This window comes from Rhinatrema bivittatum, chromosome 8 (genome assembly GCF_901001135.1).
Source record: "Rhinatrema bivittatum chromosome 8, aRhiBiv1.1, whole genome shotgun sequence".
NCBI classification, from domain to species: domain Eukaryota; kingdom Metazoa; phylum Chordata; class Amphibia; order Gymnophiona; family Rhinatrematidae; genus Rhinatrema; species Rhinatrema bivittatum.
Window position 1 is genome coordinate 137,608,042 of NC_042622.1, and position 19,567 is coordinate 137,627,608.

General features: G+C 42.4%; 1 protein-coding gene across 4 annotated transcripts in view; it reads left to right on the forward strand.

Moving 5' to 3' along the window:
* TRAF2 (TNF receptor associated factor 2) overlaps nucleotides 1–18,992 on the forward strand; it is a 156,134-nt gene extending 137,142 nt beyond the window's left edge. For 3 of the 4 annotated variants that reach the window (XM_029611591.1, XM_029611589.1, XM_029611588.1), the window contains 3 exons: nucleotides 5,183–5,360; nucleotides 7,620–7,768; nucleotides 18,115–18,992. In XM_029611591.1, the coding sequence (XP_029467451.1) occupies nucleotides 5,183–5,360; nucleotides 7,620–7,768; nucleotides 18,115–18,333 (546 nt within the window). In that variant the 3' untranslated portion in view covers nucleotides 18,334–18,992. Of the gene's footprint in view, nucleotides 1–5,182; nucleotides 5,361–7,619; nucleotides 7,769–16,354; nucleotides 16,554–18,114 lie in introns of those variants that run through there. The other variant, XM_029611590.1, reaches the window with a different exon arrangement.
* Nucleotides 18,993–19,567: the final 575 nt, after the last annotated feature.

Below are 19,567 nucleotides of genomic sequence, written 5' to 3' on the forward strand. Positions count from 1 at the left end.
TTTGCAGATAGCTTCCTGTTGTTCTCTGGTTGCTCGCTCTTGCTTATTGCTCTCCCAGGAGATTGGTAAACTTTGGACAGTGATGGAACCAGCAGCTGCCTGTTTTGGCAGATGCGGGCTACAATTGGTCTGCACCTCTGTCACAGGAGTGACTTCGGTAATAGTAGCTAGGTGTCAGCTATGGCTGAGAAATTGGTCGGCCGATACAACCTCAATGTCTATCTTTACAAAGTTGCTTTTTAAAGGATCACTCTTGTTTGGGAGTGAACTGGGGGAGATGGCCAATAAGTGGGAGAGTCCCCAATTCTTCGATTACCAGAGGATGAGAATCAGGCACCATGAGCCTTCAGTATGAGGAGAGGACTCGACTTTTGGGTAGATCCCAGTCCTTCGTCTCAGCCACCCAGACAAGGCACAGGCTCTGGGAGTGGGATACTTGGAGCTTATTTTATTATTTATTTTATTTTTAATTTTTATATACCGAAATTCCTGTATTAGATACAAATCAATCCGGTTTACATAGAACGATAAGTTGCCCTGGTCTTAGAGGCCCGACCGGGGCTTTTTACATGGAACAGTGAACAGTACGTTTCCGTATTCTATACAATTAACGAGATAAACATTGCAATTAACGAGTTAAACATTGAGTTTCCGTACTCTATAAAATAACGAGTTAAATATTGAGTGTGAGTATAGCGGATTGATAAAAATAAAATATAACTTGAGAGTAAATAAATATAGTATTAACAACAATTAAATTCAAATTAACATTGGTTTGCAGGTAGGGTAATCATGAAATAGAGGGAAAGATGGCAGGAGGGGAAGGAAGGCAGGAGGAAGGATTGAGTCCTGCGGGGGGGGGGGGGGGGGGGGGGTAGGGATCAAGGTACCCTGGATACATTCTGTAAATGGGAAAGCTAGAGGAGTTAGAACAAGGAAACCTAGTTACATTCTGTAAATGGGAAAGCTTGCCTGAAGAGCCAGGTTTTTAGCTTTTTTTTTTTTTTTAACTCTGGTAGACTGGGTTCGAGGCGTAGGTCTGGGGGGAGAGCATTCCATTGGTGGGATCCTGCAGTTGAGAGTGCTCTCTTCCTTAGTACCGTTTTTGCTGGAGGGGCAAGTAATGTGCCTCTGTAAGCGCTTCTGATGGGTCTGGAGGATGAATGTGGACGAAGTTGAGTCTTAAGCGTGATAGGTGCGATGTGTATCGCTTTATGAATAATAGTGAGGGTTTTGAATAGGATCCTGTGTTTGATGGGTAGCCAGTGTAGGTTGCTGAGAATGGGGTTGATATGATCTCTTTTATTGGTGTTTTCGGATTCTGGCGGCGGCGTTCTGTACCATCTGTAGAGGTTTGATACTGTTGGCGGGGAGTCCGAGTAGGATCGAGTTGCAGTAGTCGAGTTTTGAAAAGATGATAGATTGTAGAACTAGTCGAAAGTCGTTGAAGTGAAGGAGCAGTTTTAACTTTTTGAGGACTTGTAATTTGTAAAAGCAGTCCTTAGTGGTGATATTTATAAATTTTTTTAAGTTTAGTTGGTTATCAAGCCATGCTCCTAGATCCCTGACGTCAGAGGAGAGATCCATGTTTAAGGTAGTGGATTGCGAGGGGCTTGATGAGTGGATATGTGGGTCATGTGAAATAAGTAGCATCTCCGTTTTGTTGGAGTTTAAAACCAAGTTAAGGTTGGAGAGTAGTTGTTTGATTGGTTGTAGGCAGTCCTTCCAGTAAGTGAAGGTTTTTTGAAGAGACTCTGTGATAGGGATGAGGATCTGTACGTCGTCTGCATAGAGGTAGTGAGTAAGCTTGAGCTTTGAGAGAAGTTGGCAGAGAGGGAGGAGATAGATGTTGAAGAGGGTGGGTGAGAGAGTTGAACCTTGTGGTACACCTTGGTCTGATAGGATAGGCTGAGATTCCTTGTTGTTTATTCTGACTTTGTAGAACCTGTTGCACAAGAATGACTTAAACCAACTGAGTGCAGTACCTTTGCCTATGTTTGCTAGTTGGTCTATGAGTAGTGCGTGATTTACTGTGTCGAAAGCGGAGGATAAATCTAGAAGCACCAGTAGGTATGATTGTTTTTTCTCCAGGTTCAAGAGAATGGTGTCCGTGAGAGAAAGCAGAAGGGACTCTGTGCTTAAAGATCTTCGAAAACCGTACTGAGCAAGAGAGAGGATGTTGTGATCTTCGAGGTATTCCGAAAGTTGCTTGTTGACAGCTTTTTCCATCAGTTTGGCAATCAGGGGTAGGTTTTCAATGGGTCGGAAGTTAGCTGGGTCAGTAGGCGAGGCGTTTGGTTTTTTCAGTAGAGGTTTAAGAATTGCTAGTTTTAACTGATTGGGTACTGTGCCTTGAGCTTAAGAGGTATTGATGATATCCGCAATGGGTTGTGCGATGGTGTTTGGGATGGTGGTGAGCAAATTTGTTGGAAGTGGGTCAGAAGGCTGTGCGGCTGGTTTGATTTTCTTGAGTATGTTTTCGATCTCCATGGCGGATGTAGGTTCGAAGGACTCTAGGCTGGAATTCTGGAGTTGGTATGTGCTGAGAGGGGTTGGTGGAGAGTTGTGGGTTGTGAGGGAGTGGGTTAGGTTGGAGATTTTTGTCTTAAAGTAAGTGGCAAGTTCGTTGGCTTTGTTAAGCGCTTGGTGGTCTGGAATGGATGGGGGCGTTGGTTTGGTAAGAGATGAAACGTAGGAGAATAGAGCCTTAGAGTCAAAGATGAAATTGTGAATTATTCTTGCATAGAAGTCTTTCTTTGTTTTGTGGATGGCATTTCTGTAGGTGTTGAGGGTGGCTTTGTAGTCCAGACGGGATGTAGGGGAGGGGTTTTTTCTCCAGCTTTGTTCTTTATTTCGTAGTTTTTGTTTTAGGGATTTGAGTTCAGGGGTGAACCAAGGTTTTCTGTTGTCCAATGCAGGTTGTATTACTTTGGTGGAGATTGGGCAGAGTTGATCTGCAATTTTGTTGGTGAGTTTGATCCATGAGGTGGTGGCTGTGCTAGCGTCGGAGAGGTCTAGTTGGTTGAGTTCTTTGGAGCATCGTTCGTTGAGTAGGTCCAGTGGGCATAATTTCCTGAAATGAATAGTGGTTTTGGTGGTGGTTTGGGGTAGTGTGTTTTTCATTTTAAGGGTCGTGTCGATGATCTGGTGGTCTGACCAGGGGACTGGTGCACAGGAGGGATTGGCGTGGATGGATAAGCTGTCGTTGGTGAAGATGAGGTCTAACGTGTGTCCTGCCTTGTGTGTAGGACCGCTGACTATTTGTGTGAATCCCAGGTGACTGAGGGAGGAAAGGAAAGTTTTGCAGTTTGTGGTTTGAGGATCAGAGTCGACGTGTAAGTTGAAGTCCCCAAGGATAATGGTTGGTTTGTCTGAGTTGACGTGTTTGGCTATCAGCTCTATTAATGGAGAGGGGTTAGAGTCTAGAGTTCCTGGTGGTGCGTAGATGAGGCATATTTGTAGTTGTTGAGATTTGAAAAGGGCGAATTCAAGTTTTGTAGAGGAGTATGACTATTGTAGGGTTAGGCCTAGTTGTTTTTTAGCAGCAAGTAGGAGGCCTCCTCCTTTTTTCTTGGGTCTGGGTATTGAGAAGAGGTCGAAGGTTTGTGTTGGCAGTTGGTTTGTTAGTGCTATGTCTGAGGGTTTTAACCATGTTTCTGTTATTGCACATATGTCTGGGTTGATGTCTATAAGGTAGTCGTTGAGAATGAGCATTTTTTTGGAAAGTGACTGTGCATTGAATAGGGTTAACGTGAAAAGTGAGAGGCCTAGAAGTTGAGTGATGGGAGATGTCATGATTGAGATTAGTCTTTGTTGTCTGGCAATGTGGATCGGGTCAGGTAAAGTGTTTGTTCTAGATTTTCTCTTGATTGTGGGAATAGAATGTAGGTGCATCTTTGTGTAATGTAGCGAGGAGAGGAGGGTAAGAAGGGGATTGCTCCTATGAGTATAGAGTAAGGGGTTATGTGTAAGTAGAGATGGGCTAGAAAAACCAAGTAATAGATTTTTTTCTCTATGATTAGCTCTTTCCCAGCTAGACGTGTTATCTTTCTGGCTGCACTTGGGGCTGCACTAAGGGGCGCACAAAGGGGCTGGCTTTCCAATGAAGGTGTGCCGACCTCCTCCAGGTTTTTTGTTTTTTTTTATCGGAGGTGGGTCAAGATCACAATAGACCAGTGGGCTCTGGAAGTGATACGAAAAGACTATGCACTGGAGTTTCACAGTATTCCTCAGGGCATGTTCATGGTGTCTCCAACCCCGCAGAAGAGGCAGGCGGGAGTGTGCATTGTCAAGGCTCCTCAATCTGAGGGCTGTGGTTCCAGTGCCCAATTTTTAAAAAACAAATATGGGCCAATATTTCATTTATTTCGTGGTGCCCAAGAAGGAGGGTTCTTTTCATCCCATCCTGGATCTCAAAGGAGTCAACCATCATTTGCATGTGGCTCATTTTCACATGGAATCCTTGTGCTCAATGATAATGGCTGTGCAGTCAGGGGAGTTTCTGATTTCCTTGGATCTGTCTGAGTCATACCTGCATATTTCCATCCGACTAGAGCACCAATTTTGTCTGTGATTCTGCCACCACCATGGAACTTATTTCAGCCACTGCCATAGACTGCCTCCTTATGTCCTTGGTGGCTGGCAAGATGAGTTCTGCCAACTGCTGTTGCTCTTGGCCTCCTTATCCTTTTTTTCGGCAGCTCACTGCCGCCACGGACTGCTTCCTTATGTGGTGGCTGGTGGGATGAGTTCTGCCAGCTACCCCAGCATTTTCCACATTAGCAATTTGAAAATTGGCTGGCAGCACCTCTTAGCTGCTAATCTCACGTTACATGAGATCAGCAGTCAGGAAGTACAACCTGCCAGTTTTCAAAATTCTCATGGTGCCTGAAATAAAACTTTACCAAAGTGCAAAAAGGTTCCAGGTCAGTGGCCCGGCTTGGCTCAACAGAAAATCCCCACTGATTGTGGATGTCCTGAAAACTAGATTGGCTGGGGGTACTCCAAAGCCGGTGTGAGAAACGCTGGTCTGGGGCATGGAGTACTAGTCTTCAGTGAATCTGTAGTGTGGGGAGCATAAAACCAGTAAAGTACAGTATGCAAAAGTGGGCAAATTCTGAAGATCCCACCTCTCTTCCTGCTCCTCCCACCCCAAACATAACTATTTTATCCCCTTTACCAGGTCCGTCAGCTGGAGAGAAGTATTGGACTGAAAGATCTTGCCATTGCTGAAATGGAGCAGAGAATGTGCGAGGTGGAATCTACCACTTATGATGGCGTTTTCATCTGGAAGATTCCAGACTTTACCAGGAAACGTCAGGATGCCATAGTGGGCCGTTGTCCTGCTATGTTCTCCCCAGGTAATTCTGACACTAGTTATATACTATTATCAGCTACATATTTATTTTATTTTTTTTATTTATTTTTTTTACTATACCGGCTTTCATGACATGAATCACATCAAACCGGTTTACATTTAACAAAGTGTGCAAGGTAAGAGAGAACTCAAACAACTGGAACAAGAGCATTGTAAGGAGAGTGACAGTTACAATAAAACAGGGAAATAAATAACTGGGAGCTGGAAGCGAGAAGAGGGGAAGTTAACTGACAGCAAATTATTTACAAGGTAGCAAGACTGAATCCGATAAAATGTGATTTATATAATAAATGACATTGATAACAATGTGACGGTGATGACAGCGAAGAACAAAGTTTGTTATTTAAATCCATTTTTGATAATGTGATTGAGATGTTGGGTATAGGTCTCAGTCAGGGACTGGAAAGGCTTTTTTAAAAAGCCAAGTTTTCAGCCTTTTCCTGAATGTTGGTAGGCAGGGTTCTTGTCTCAGGTCCACTGGGATGGAGTTCCATAAAGGTGGACCTGCTGTTGAGAACGTTCTGACACTGAGAGATTTATGATGGAAGGGTTTTGCGTGTGGAACCTGAAGAGATTCTTTGTAAGATTCCCTGATGGGTCTGGCGGATGTGTGTTTTTTGAAAGGAATTTGTAAGTTGATCCGGGCCTTTTGGTGGATGACTTTGTAGATGGTGGTGATGGATTTGTAGATGATTCTGTAGTGGATCGGTAACCAGTGAAGGTCCTTGAGGATTGGGGTGATGTGATCAATTCTCCTAGAGTTCGTCAGGATTCTGGCAGCTGTATTCTGCACCATTTGTAGAGGTTTGGTATGGGAAGCTGGGAGACCCAGTAGTAGCGAGTTACAATAATCTAGCTTGGAGAAGATTATTGCTTGTAGAATTGTTCTGAAGTCCTGGGGGTGGAATAGAGGTTTTATTCTTTTGAGGATATGTAATTTGTGAAAGCAATCTTTGGTAGTTTGGTTGATGAATGATTTTAGGTTGAGATGGTTATCCATGATGGCTCCTAGGTCTCTTACGTGAGGGGTTTGAAGGAGGGCTGGTGGCTTTGAAGAGATATTGTTGTTTTCCGGGGATATAAGCAGAAATTCCGTTTTCGAGGCATTGAGTATTAGGTTTAGACTGGTGAGGAGGTAGTTGATTTCTATTAGGCAGCTATCCCAGAATTCTAATGTTTTTGTAATATTCAATTCAGAAGCTGTGGGTTTTGATATGATTTTGAGGTGGATTAAGCTTATGTGTCATAGCATAAGTTCAGACAAATTAGGGCTTGTTATCTGGGATCAGACAGAATCAGGACTGGAAGAATATATTTTATTTATTTTACTTAAAAAAAAATGTATGAATCGCTTTATAGAAGTCCTTCCAAAGTGATGTACAACAGTAAAATATAATTTAAAACAATAAAATCAACACATCTCAATATAAAAAAAAATCAAAATAAAACTGAAAATGAACAATCATGCTGCCAATCAAATCGATCAATCTATAAATCAGAAACCATCAACCAGGTTTTTAGAATATGGTACATAATTATCTGACAAACTGAAAATTATTGATAAGGATACAATGAGCCCTTAAGCAAGACCAACATGGAGGAAAGTTAGGGGTGTGCACAGTTTCAAGTGGAAAGTACTTCTGAATATAAGCTGGGAAATATAAAGCGACAGGTCAGAGAAAATAGCATTTTGTTAAAAAGCCTTTTCATTCAAAGATGTGAAGTACTATATTTTAATGGTATACAGCTATGTGGATCATTTCAACCCTGCATACTTTTGATCTGCTAGGTTAGTTCTCTGTTATTGATATATTGAAACGGTAGCTATTATCTCCGCACAAAAGCACAGTACTTAACAGCTTAGTTGGATATAAGATTTTTTTTGCATTTCTCCTTCCAGTAATAATTCCTCATGAACAGTTGCTTGGAAAACGGTTCTTTGCAGTTTTAGTTCCCTCTTGCTGCTGCTTGTAGTTATTTGATGTGATGGGAAGAGGAAGGAAAATAAGTGACTTCTGGGATGTACGTCAAATCCAAAGAAAAAAGCATTGAGCTATTGTATTCTGTTTTGTGAAGTATTTTTAAATATTCATATTTTATATCTTTAAAACTATGCAGATCCCTTTAAAAAAGAAAAAGTGATAAAACAGTGATGTGTTTTGAAATGCATCTGTCTAGGAATTCTTTTTTTTGTCTTCTTGCTGCTGGCATTCATTCCTCATGTTTTACATGATTTCTCTAGCCTTCTACACAAGCAAATATGGCTATAAACTGTGTCTACGAATCTACCTGAATGGGGACGGCACTGGCCGCGGAACCCACCTCTCTCTCTTTTTTGTGGTGATAAAAGGACCAAATGATGCCCTTTTGCGATGGCCCTTCAACCAAAAGGTAAGTCTGGCATGGCCATTTCACCTAAATTCTCTTTCAGCTTGTAAAACTTCAGCTAGAAGAATTGGAGAGAGCCTGCGAGAAGCACAGAGGATCCTTAGTCAGAAAACCAGAAGGGAGAGCTGGAGATCAAGTGGGTCTATGGCATTGTAACGAAGAAAATTGGGAAAACTAGATGGGTCTCGTCCTTAACTACTGTCAAATGTAATATTTCTATAGAAGATACTAAACCACTTATATAATTTATGTACTGGTTTTTTTTTAAACTTGCTATTTATTAAACAAATACAAAAAGAACTACAGAGCAATATGTCACACACATCCATGACACTTCTCATTACAGAATACAGCAAACTGGACAATCCAAGACAAATGAACACAAATACAACTGTCATGAATCAGCAATGTACCAGTAGAACCTCTACCCAACGACCCCAAACAACTCTTCCCCTCCCTCCCAACCCCCAAACCCCTTTTCCCTTCATCTCCACCGAACCCCAGTCCCCAACTTACTCCAAGAAATGAGCTGCAGGGACATGTACTATATTAAGTTGGAATTATCTAAAAACATCTAAACTAGTGTCCACTCTTTCTTAACCATGTGATATTTCTCTCTGATCTTAGCAGATAAAAGTTGTATTCCATCCAACTACTCAGTTCTTCCAACCTTTTATAGAAGGTGAATGCACACTTTCAGGGTCTCAGAAGTATTCTCCTCCCAATGGCAAACAATTTCTTAAATATAAAGATATGTCTACTATTTCCTAGTTGTGAAGGGCAGTGTCAGATTTAGGATTTTGCTGACCCTATGCACTGATGGTGCTGCCGTGTCCCACCCTCCCTCCCCCAGTAAGGTCGGACAACAGGAAGGTAGGTCTAAGGCACAGCCTCAGTGTTTACTGCTGTTGCCAACGAGTAGATTCTTAACACATGAAAATTCTGAAGTACATTGACAAACATTTCTATCTTTAATATTACATTATAAACTTTGCTTGTGTCTATATAGTTTTGTCTTTTATTGAGTAATGAAAGCGGATCTCAAGTAACAATACAAGGAGGAGGGTGAGAGGACCAGGGATGGAGAGAGGACCAGATTTAGTGAAGATGGATGGGAGGAATCAGGAATCTGTGATAGGAGAAGAGGCAAGAGAGGGAGAGAAGTTTTGGGATTGAGGAAGGGGAGGAGGGAATAGGAGGTGGCAAGGGGTTAGTTCCAGGACCTGGGGAGAAGGGAGACATAGGAAGGATTGGAGGTTCTAGATCTGGAAGGTAGAATCCATGATTAAAAGAGAGAGGATGTGAATTGTGGTGGTGGTGGTGGTTGGGGGAGGGGTAGTGGAGGGAGAGAGGAGGAGGAGGAGGCCCTGCATTTCCTTGCATCCCCTCTCTAACTTCTCACCCAGTCTAGCAGAGACATCCATAAACCCAACACCAATCCCTCCTGGCTCACACAAAATCAATCTCTCTCCCCTCTCCTCTCTCTCTCCCCCCCTCTCTCTCTCTCTCTCTCTCATCCTCCAGCTGATCCCCACGCAGTCCTTCCTAACCTCCTCAAAATGATCGCCTTTGCTCTGCCTGCTCCAGGCTCACCCCCTCCTCTCTTGTTCCATGCCAGTTGCGGGACTGGATCAGAGAGCTGTTCTCTATTGAATGAGATTCAGCACATTGTAAAGCAATAAATCTTCAGCCAATCTGCTGCCCAGGCCTGCTGAAGGGACATATACTCAGTAGTTCTCAACCTTTTTTCGGCTGGGTCACACCTGACAGATGGTTCTCACATATGTGACACGCTGAACACGTGACCGTCACAGGGCAAAATGTAAATATACATTCTGCATCCTCGGGAACCCCCTCGACCCCCAAAAATGGGTGCAGAGCAGAACCTAGGGCATTACCCGTACAGCTCACCATACAAAAAAAATGTTCTGATGACATCTCAGTAAAAACAAAACAAACTCTCTTTATTGGCAGGCACAATACCCCTCCTTATGAAAAGACAGTAATTTACCACTACAAATCTTTAACCAGGCTCTAAACACTAATACACCTCCTATTAGGAAAACAGAGCAAGCCAAGCTGCAATAGATAGATACCCACTTAGAAATAATTGTAAAGCTATACTAATAAATGTTACAAAACAGCTGATTAACAGGATATCATCCAACAATTAAAAACTCATAAAAATTATTAAAAATTGTCCAAATATCAATAAAATATTTCAAAACAGCAGACACATCACATAATACCCAATAATTAAAATGGCAGTCAATCAAGAAAAATAAACTTAAAAGGCCGCCTTTACTTACCACCCGGTGGCAGTTGTAGCGGCTAATGGAGAGTGTTTGTCTTCATTTGGGGTGAACAGAGGGACGAGACAAGGTTGCCCCTTGTCCCCACTATTATTTCTTTTAACAATGGAACCTTTACTGCAATCCATACAGCAGAACCCGTAAATCAGGGACATTGCTTTGAGCCCCAAAAATACACTGCCTTTGAAGATGATCTGTTGGTATTTTTGTGTGACCCAGTTGTTTCTCTTAGACAGCTGTTAAATAAGATGAAGGTCTTTGGTAGTTTCTCTGGGTTTAAACTTAACTAAGACAAGTCAGAAGCTCTTGCATGCCCTGATAGTATTAGGACTAATTGGGTGGGAGATTTTTCTTTAAAATGGGTCCCGAGATTTTTTTTTTTTTAATTATCTGGGAGTCAAGATATCCATCAATTTGAGCAACTGTATGAGTTGAATATACCTTCTCTTCTTTCACTCACTAAAGACAAGCTAAATATCTGGCAGAAACTTCTGCTATCATTAGGGGGGTCGTATAACCCTTTTCAAAATGGTCATATTTCCCAAATGGTTGTATATACTGTAAACTCTCTCAGTGTGTATTACATCAAGAGATGTTAAAAGGTTACAGAAACTGATACTGCAATTTGTATGGTCTGGCAAGAAGCTTAGAATAGCCTTTTGATGATTAAAGAAGTCTTGGTCTCGGAGGGAAAGGGCCTTTCAGCCATGAATTTTATTCTCTAGCTAGTTTACTGAGGATAATAAGAGACTGGTTATTTGATGATTCTATTTTTACAAGTATAGTGTGTGATAGGACAGTGGTGTCTAACTTGGATCTAAGGTGTGTTTTGCATGCAGCTTGTAATAGATTACCCAAGGGACTGGTGAGTTCAATACTGATTGCACCCTTGCGTTGGGCTTGGAGAAAAATTACTGCGTTTGTGAGGGTAGATGGGCATTGCTCTCCATTCCTGCCAATTCAGGGAAATTTGGACTTTTTGCCCGGTTCTCAGACCAGAGGATTTATGTTCTGGAAGGATCATGGCATTACACAAATGCAAAATGTTTTGGCAATAGATGGAATGATGCTGCCTTTTCAAACCGTAAAAAAATCCATTTGCGTTAAGGAATTCTGACATTTTCTCTTATTTGCAACTGAAACACTATGTAGGATTCTTGAAACAGGAGACTTTGAATATGGATATTATTAAAACATTTGAAAACATTTTTCACACAGAACATACAAAGTTTTCGCTTTCTCATATCCATAAGGAGCTAAAGCAAGTAGCCACAGAGACCGAGCTTAATAATCTTGTAAACAAATGGTCTAAGGAGGGTAGCTTTTCCATATCTCAAAAGTCGTTATTGAATTGTTTTAAAAATGTGAACTGTAGCTCTTCAAATATGTATATTAGAGAGATGCAGTTCAAATTCATTCATAGGGCTTATATTTCTCAAGTGGTAGCATTTAAGGCACAAATCTCTCAATCTAACCTATGTTTGAAATGTACTTTAACCCATGCGTTTTGGGCATGTCCAGTGATGAAAAAATTTTGGAATTTTTTGGAACCCTTTTGGGTTGTTTGATTCCCTGTTGCCCAGAATTGGTATTTTTTGGGGTGGGGAAAGGAGATAGGCTTTTGGTACATAAAATATTGACACAGGGTAAAAAAATCTATCCTGCTAGTCTGCCGTGAAGGAGACTCACCCACCTTTTGGCAATGGCGTATGTTCATAATATGATGTCTATTGAATCTATGGTGGCCCATAATTCTTTTAAATCTAAAAAGAAGTTTTTGGATATTTGGGGCATATATATTCAGAGTCTCTCCAGTAGGGTGCACAGTTTGATCTTGAATACTTTGTAATGCATTAGGTGAAGTCTTACAGACTAAGGGGCCGAAGCAGTACAGTGCGCTCAGCCAAGCACACTGTATAACCTGCAGTTGGAAGCGGGTTGTATAGGCGCTAATGAATCCCCTAGTGCAATAAAGAGATTAGCGCCTAATTAACGCGTGTCCGATGCGGAGTGAGTCTAATAGTGCTAATCACATGCAAATGTAGGAAACCATGGAAAGTGTGGATGATTAATAATCATCAAATTCTGAATGGATACTAATGTAGCTTTGATCTTATTCTCAGTGAAGCTTTATTTCTCTCCATCTGCAAAAGCACTATTTTTTTTTCTAAGTATGTGTCTCTTAGTCATTTATGCGTGGCGTGTGTCCCTCTACATATCCAGCCCACATTTTCTCTTCAGAAATGCTTTGCCTGCACCCTATCCATTCCTTTCCCCTCTTTAATCAGTAGAAATGGGGAAAAATACTGCTGACAATTACACTTCACACCAGTTTCCAGGTGTGAGATAAGCTCTGATGATTACCGTATTTTTCGCTCCATAAGACGCACCTAGGATTCAGAGGGGGAAAATTAAAAAAAAAAAATTTTGTGCTAAACCGGCTCTGTTCCTGGGCGTCTGTGCGTCTTATGGAGCAAATTAGGGGAGTGCATAACTTTTTTTTTTTTCTCCCCATTTTGTTTTCGGGTCTGGGGAGGCCATTTCGGTCCACTCCCCAGATCAGAAAACTTTTCTTTCTCTGGGAACCCCCCCCCCCCCCCCCAAAAAAAAAAAAACACCCCATCCCAACCCTTTAAATTAATTAACAACCCCCCACCCTCCTGACCCACCTCCAAGACCTGCCAAAAGTCCCTGGTGGTCCAGCGGGGGTCCGGGAGCAATCTCCTGGGCTTGGGCCGTCGGCTGCCAGTAAACAAAATGGCGCCGACGGCCCTTTGCCCTTACTATGTCACTGGGGCCGACCAATGGCACACTGCCCCCACGACCCTCTGGTGTGTCTGGACAGATGTGAGGGAGCTGGCCCGCGCCGACTATGGGCCCCGATGCTGTGTGTCATCCTCCACCGGTGGAGCTCGAGCTCCCTGCCGGTCTACTGCTCCTGGGGCGCACCCCGCCGTAAGGGCCGGCGCGGCACGGGCCAGACATCAACCGCCAGAATCACGTGGGCTACGGAGGCCCCTCCAGTTCATACGGCTGGCATTTGACCTGCGCTGCGCCAGCCTTTGCAGCAAGATGCACTCCGGGAACAGCAGACCGGCAGGGAGCTGTTTGAACTGGAGGGGCCTCCGTAGTGCACGCGGTTCTAACAGCTGATGTCTGACCTGCACGACGCCGATCTTCGCAGTGAGATGCATCCCGGGAACGGCGGACCAGCGGGGAGCTTGGGCTCTGCCAGCGGAGGACGATACATGCCATTGGGGTTTGTGGTTGGTACAGGCCATTTCCTTCTCATTTGTTTGGATGTATTGGAGGGTCATGGGGGTGGCATACTGCCTGGGTTGGAGAATACTTGACATAGACCTTTGCTTTTTTGGTTCTTTGTGTGGTTCAGTGATTTCTGATAAAATGTTTCTTGCATATGAAGCAATGTGGCTTTTCAGAACAGTTTGACAGCTGAAATTAATGAAAAGCAAATAGAATTACTGCCTGTGCTGATTACGTGGCTACCTGTTGAAATATTAGGAGCAAATTGCTCTCCTAATCAATGTAATATAGCCCTGACTATTTATTATTGAACTTTGGAGCAGTCATGAAAGTTTAAAATAACTGGTGTGAGAGAGCTGTGTATGTGAGGGAGAGAGTCTGAGTGTGTGATTGTCTGTGGGTATGTGTATATGTGAGGGAGAGCCAGTGAGTTGAGTGGGGGAGAAGCTAGTGAGTGTGAAAGAGCCTATGTATGATTGTGAGGGAGAGAAAACCAGTGAGTGTGAGTCAGGGCGGATTGTGGGAAAATAGTGGCCCGGGGGATTTTTCTCCATACTGGCCCATGGGTAACCAATTACAGATACAATATAATTTACATATATATGTACACACCCCTATATTTCAGCATGGTCCTCCCATATCAACACAGTACTATTTGCCAACACTCAAAGAATAACAACCCCACCTATGAAAAAGAATACCACAAATATTACACCAGAATCTAAAATATCAATACACCTCCTATCAGGAAAACAGAACATGACAAGCTACTACAGATCCCTACAGAGAAACCACATGCTAAAAGAATGCTTCATCTCAGTCTTTGCATGCAGAACACAAACTCTCACCAAATACAGAATACAAAATGAAGGAGCACAAATGACAAAACCTGAAATGGAAACTCCAAGAAGCCAGACTCCATGTATTAACAATAGAAAAATAGAACCAACTCCTCATAAAACAAATAAAATCAAGAAACATAAAGCATCAGTTATAATAGTAAAACCATAATAAAAGAATATTTTAAAACTACTGATAAATAGAATTTCTATTAATTAAAATCATATACATTTTTTACAATGTCCCAAACACTAATAAAATATTTCAAAACAGCACATATATCAAATAACATTCAATAATTAAAACTAAGGATTTTAAAAAGCCCCTTCTGTGGGAGCTCTTTATTTCCAGTCACCCTGATATTGTCGAGGATTAGGAAGTTATCCTCTCTCTCTCACACATACTCACATGTCCATTCTCTCTCACACATACACTATCACATACATACACATTCATGCTCTTATACCCACCATAACCTCTCGCTCTCACTGACACTGACACACTCTCGGGCTCTAAGACACTCTCCCTACACACACACACACATACACTGACCCCCAGGCAGGCTCCCATTCATTTTCACACCACTCCCTCCCTATCCCCCAGGCATGCACACATTCATTCTCACAGACCCCCAGGAAGGCACCTATGCATTCACACACATACACCCCCAGGCAGATTCCCATTCATACACATGCACACACTAAAGGCAGACCCCCCTCTCTTTCTTTTGCCAACAACCTTGGAACCTCTCTCATTCCTCTGCTGCCACTGTCACTGCTGCCGCATGGCTATTGGGGAGGCGCCCATTCTGCTGCCTCCTCTGTGCAGGCCCCGGGGGCTTCCACTTCCTCCATGCTGATCTCGTACATTGTGAGATCTGCATAGAGAAAGTGCTATTCTTGCACATTCCCAAAGATTACTGTGCCAATCACTAAAAAGTAATTTATTTATTTTTTTACCTTTGCTGGCTGATCTTAGTTTTCTAATCGGTTGGTCACAGGCTTTTTTTCCCACCTTCCCTGTCTTATTTTTTTTCCAATTCCTTTTATATTGTCTTTTTTTCTATTTCTTTTCTCTCCATCTTCTTCCCTCAGATACACACTCAGGTTCTCATTCTCACATGCTTTCTCTCTTCTCACACACACACAGCCTCTCACTGTCACATGCTGTCTCTCATACAATCATTCATACACACAGGTTCTCACTGTCTCATGCTATCTCTCATACAATCATTCAGACAAGATCTGTTCTCAAGATCTTCAAGCCACTCTTCCTGTTGTTGCACTGCAATTTGGAGCACCTTCACATCAGACTGTGCATCTCAGATTCATTGTTCCACTTCAGCAAAATAGCATTCAAACCTGGTCATTGTAGCAGAAGCTTTGCCTAGTTTATCCATAAGCTTTCTGAGTTCTGGTTCTAATGCCTCAACCACCACCATTTTTATGTCAGCCATTCTGGCCAACTTGGGCGTTCATGTACAACTTCAGCTCTCCTGTCCGCCATCTTGGCTGCTGGTGCTTTAGGTTTCTCCTTTTCTTTCTCCTTTTTAGCCAAATGAGCTGACATCCCCAGCTAATGGAGCAAAATTGTTTCACCAGCACCTTCTCTTTGTATAAATTAACAAAATCGCTGAAAATAAGGCCGATGGGAGTGGATGAGAAGAGATTAGGCTCAAGAGAAAAACAGATTACATCCCTCCTCTCTCACTGAGTCACTTGATCCTTCAGGTTCTATGTTAAACTACACAAACTTTTTTTAAACTATATGACCCTGGTTGTCTTATATATCCCTTGTTAGTTGAATAACACTCAAGTGTTTAAGCAAATTTATCTAATGCTTATTCATTGTAGATATCCTGAAAACCTGACTGGCTGTTGGGTCCCCAGGACAGGATTGGGAAGTCCTGGTTTAGATACAGCATCTGTATGCCAAGTTGAAGTAGTTTTGGTGCTGAAAAATATCGGCATCTGAATCTTCGGTGCCATGGTACTCAGTGTTGTTGGTGCTGAGATATCCGTGCCAGAGGTGGATGGCATTGACTTTATCTGCACAGAGGACTCTCGGCACACTGCCTCTTGTAGGGATGCTTGCTTCTCTTTTTTGCTCCCCACTCTTGAAGCCAGAGTCATTGTTCTAGTGTCTAAGTTACTTTAAAGTTTTTTCTTTTTAGGTACTGGTCTCTAAATATTCATCTCTCCTCCCCATCAGAGGAAAGGAACAGGAAAAGTTCAATTGGGATCCCCCTGTATGAGAGTACTTAAGGGACCATTCATCCACATACTGTGCATGCCATGAGAGTGACTCAGGCAGCACATACATAGCTCATGGAAGTCCAAGCTCAACATCTTATCCTTGCATTTGGAGCAGAGCTTAAAGATTTCTCCCCTGATGTCATGTATGTTAGTTTTTTTTCTGTCAGTTACCCTTCGATTTTTTTTTTTAAGGGAGACTCTTGAAAAAATAAAGACCGGGAATAAGGAAAATAAAATATACCAAATGGGATAAGAAAAGAAAAAAATATTACCTTAAAATATGGCGAGTGACAGGAGAAAAAGCAAACATCCTTTCACTTTGGCGAAATTAAAAATGACTGAGACTCGCAGGGTGGTGGCTGCTGGGGAATAACCGTGCATGCTGGAATCACAGCTGCAGACTGAGCTTTTGTGTGTATTGCAGCCCCTCTCCAGTTTCTCTCCTACATGCTGCTTGCAGTGTCTACGCCAGGCTCGCCTCACTTCTGTCCTCTGCAGGTTTACTGATGAAGGGGAGTGGCTGAGCTGTATATAGAGAGGCCCTGAGATTTCTAGTGTTTCCCCTGAGACCCTGCAATTGATGCAAATTCGCTGAGTCTCAGGGTGAAATCCTGAGAGTTCTCAGGTATGAATATAAAGTATGCAGAATTTTTCATTGTTTTTAATCTGGGTGCAGAATATTTTTGCAAAGAATTCTGGGAATTCAAGTCAGGGAGGGATATAATACATTTGTAATCATTAATATAACCTGCAACTAACAGAATATTGTTTTTGTATTATTCATAACTACTGAAATATTAAGAGCATTCTAGCAAATTGATTTATAAGTAGAGTAAATAACCCTGCAGAAAGAGAATCCCCCTGTCTGGTACTTTTTTTTTTTCAAGGGAAAGAAAATGACTCAAAGATGGAATTTTGGAGCCAGAACTTTACCTTCTCAAGTGTCATCTGGAAGGTCCACTTGACCTGGTCAAAAACCCTTTTGGCAACAAGAAAGAAACACAAATACAATGTTTCTTGACGGAACCAAGTGGAATTCATATAGAACAGGTTTGCTCAAACCAGTCCTCGGGCTCCCCCCTCCCCCAAGGCAGTCTAGTTTTCAGGATATCCCTAATAAAAGATGCAGGAGATTTATTTGCATGCACTGCCTCCAAAGTATGCAGATATTTCTTATGCATATTCATTACGGATATCCTGAGAACCCGACTTCCTTGGAGGTAGCCCGAGGACTTGTTTGAGCACCTCTGGTATAGAAACCACCTGATGTTGTGAAATGCAGTTAATAACCTTTAAGAAGTACTTACCCTTTAATTGTAACTATTAAACCAAATATATAGGCGGAAGAATGGTTTTGTGGTTAGAGCTGAGAGCCCATTTACATTCATTGTGACCTTGGACAAGTCACTTCATCTCCCATTGCCTTGGGTAGCCACAGATTGCAAGCTCTTTGGTGCAGAGAATTAACCGTACCTGAATACTTATCACTATTTTACAGCATTATGTTCATCCAGTAGTGCCATAAAAATAAGAGAATGACCTGTAAAGATGCAAACACAACCTAAAGGATTTAGACCATGTAACTTTTGCACCAGATTAAAATCCTTGGATAACAAATTCTTGAGCCTTGTTTTCCAAGTCTCATTTCATTTTCCCTTCTTTTCACCTCCCCTTGCAGGTGACGTTAATGTTGCTGGATCAGAACAATCGGGAGCATATAATCGATGCCTTCAGACCTGATGTCACTTCCTCCTCTTTCCAGCGGCCATTGAACGATATGAATATTGCCAGTGGCTGCCCACTTTTCTGCCCAATTACTAAGCTGGAGTCTAAGAATTCTTATGTGCGTGATGATACTCTCTTTATCAAAGCTATTGTTGATCTAACAGGACTATAAACTAAAGATTCCACTTTCTGACTCTCCTCCCCCCTATCTTCACATTGTGGCTAATCATTTGGGGACCAAGAGCTTGGAACTGCACCATGCTCATGGAAAAGGTATCAGAAAGATGACCTGAATTCCAGGCAGATGGGCAAATAAAGTCTAAACAGCTTGAGGAAAGGGAAAGTTATTCATTGGAATTCTGGCAAAGAGAGATTCTGGGGGGTTTTGTATTTGGTTGTTTTTTTGTTTTGTTTTTTTTTAAAGGCCCTTTGTTTTGTATGTCTGCCTGTAATGATAAAACATTTTCTGTTTTACTGACATGACTGATCAAATAACCATGGCAGGTGCGGATCTCAAATAGATAAAACAACCAGTACTTCAATTCAAGCAGAACAATGACATGAACAGCAAGCGGCCTCATCTTCCCTGCTGATCTGTGACTAACTTACTACTCCCACTGATGCTGCCTCTAACTAATAGCTAGTTGAATCTCAAGAGCAGTTGCCTGCAAATGTACTAGCGCAGCATTCGGCAGAGTCTACAGAAACTGTTCAGCAAGAACATTAGACAGGGAAATTGCCTGCCATTCACCTTGGTAATCCATTATTTTTAGCTTTTTGTTAATTTCCACAGTCCAATGAAAGCCTTAATATAGATTGTACTTGAGAGCCTGCACGTTCTATTGGTTTATGCTTTACCTGTATTGTTGCGGAGTTGCACAACAGTAAACGGTGTATATTTTACCCTGACCACCAAGGTAGCATGGCACGTCTGCAGCCATTAACATGAGCACTATATAGCATCAGTGCACGCATGTTATAAAATATGGTTCCTGCACGCCAAATTTGAGAACTCTCGTGCGCATAGGGGGGGTAATTTTCTAAAACAACGCGCGACGATGCAAGTAGGCCTTCCCCCAATTCCTTCTCAATCTGCTCCAGTTAAGGAGCGGACTAGGTGGGACCTTCCCTACACCCCTTCTTACCTTCCTACCATTCCCTCCCCTATTGGTTTGTTTTTTTGTACTTCAGCTTCTGAGTTGAAGTAACCTCTGCTTGCTAGCCAGCTGCCAGCGCACGCTTCCTTGGCTAATGGCGCGGCCCACCCCTTTTGAGAGGCCCGGCACTTTAGTGCGTAACGGGGGTTATGCAAGTGGCCGGGCCCTGCCGAAAATGCGCACAGCACGCACAAGGCCTGGTCATGCACCTAACCCCTCATTTTTCCGCACGCGGCCCTTTTAAAATCG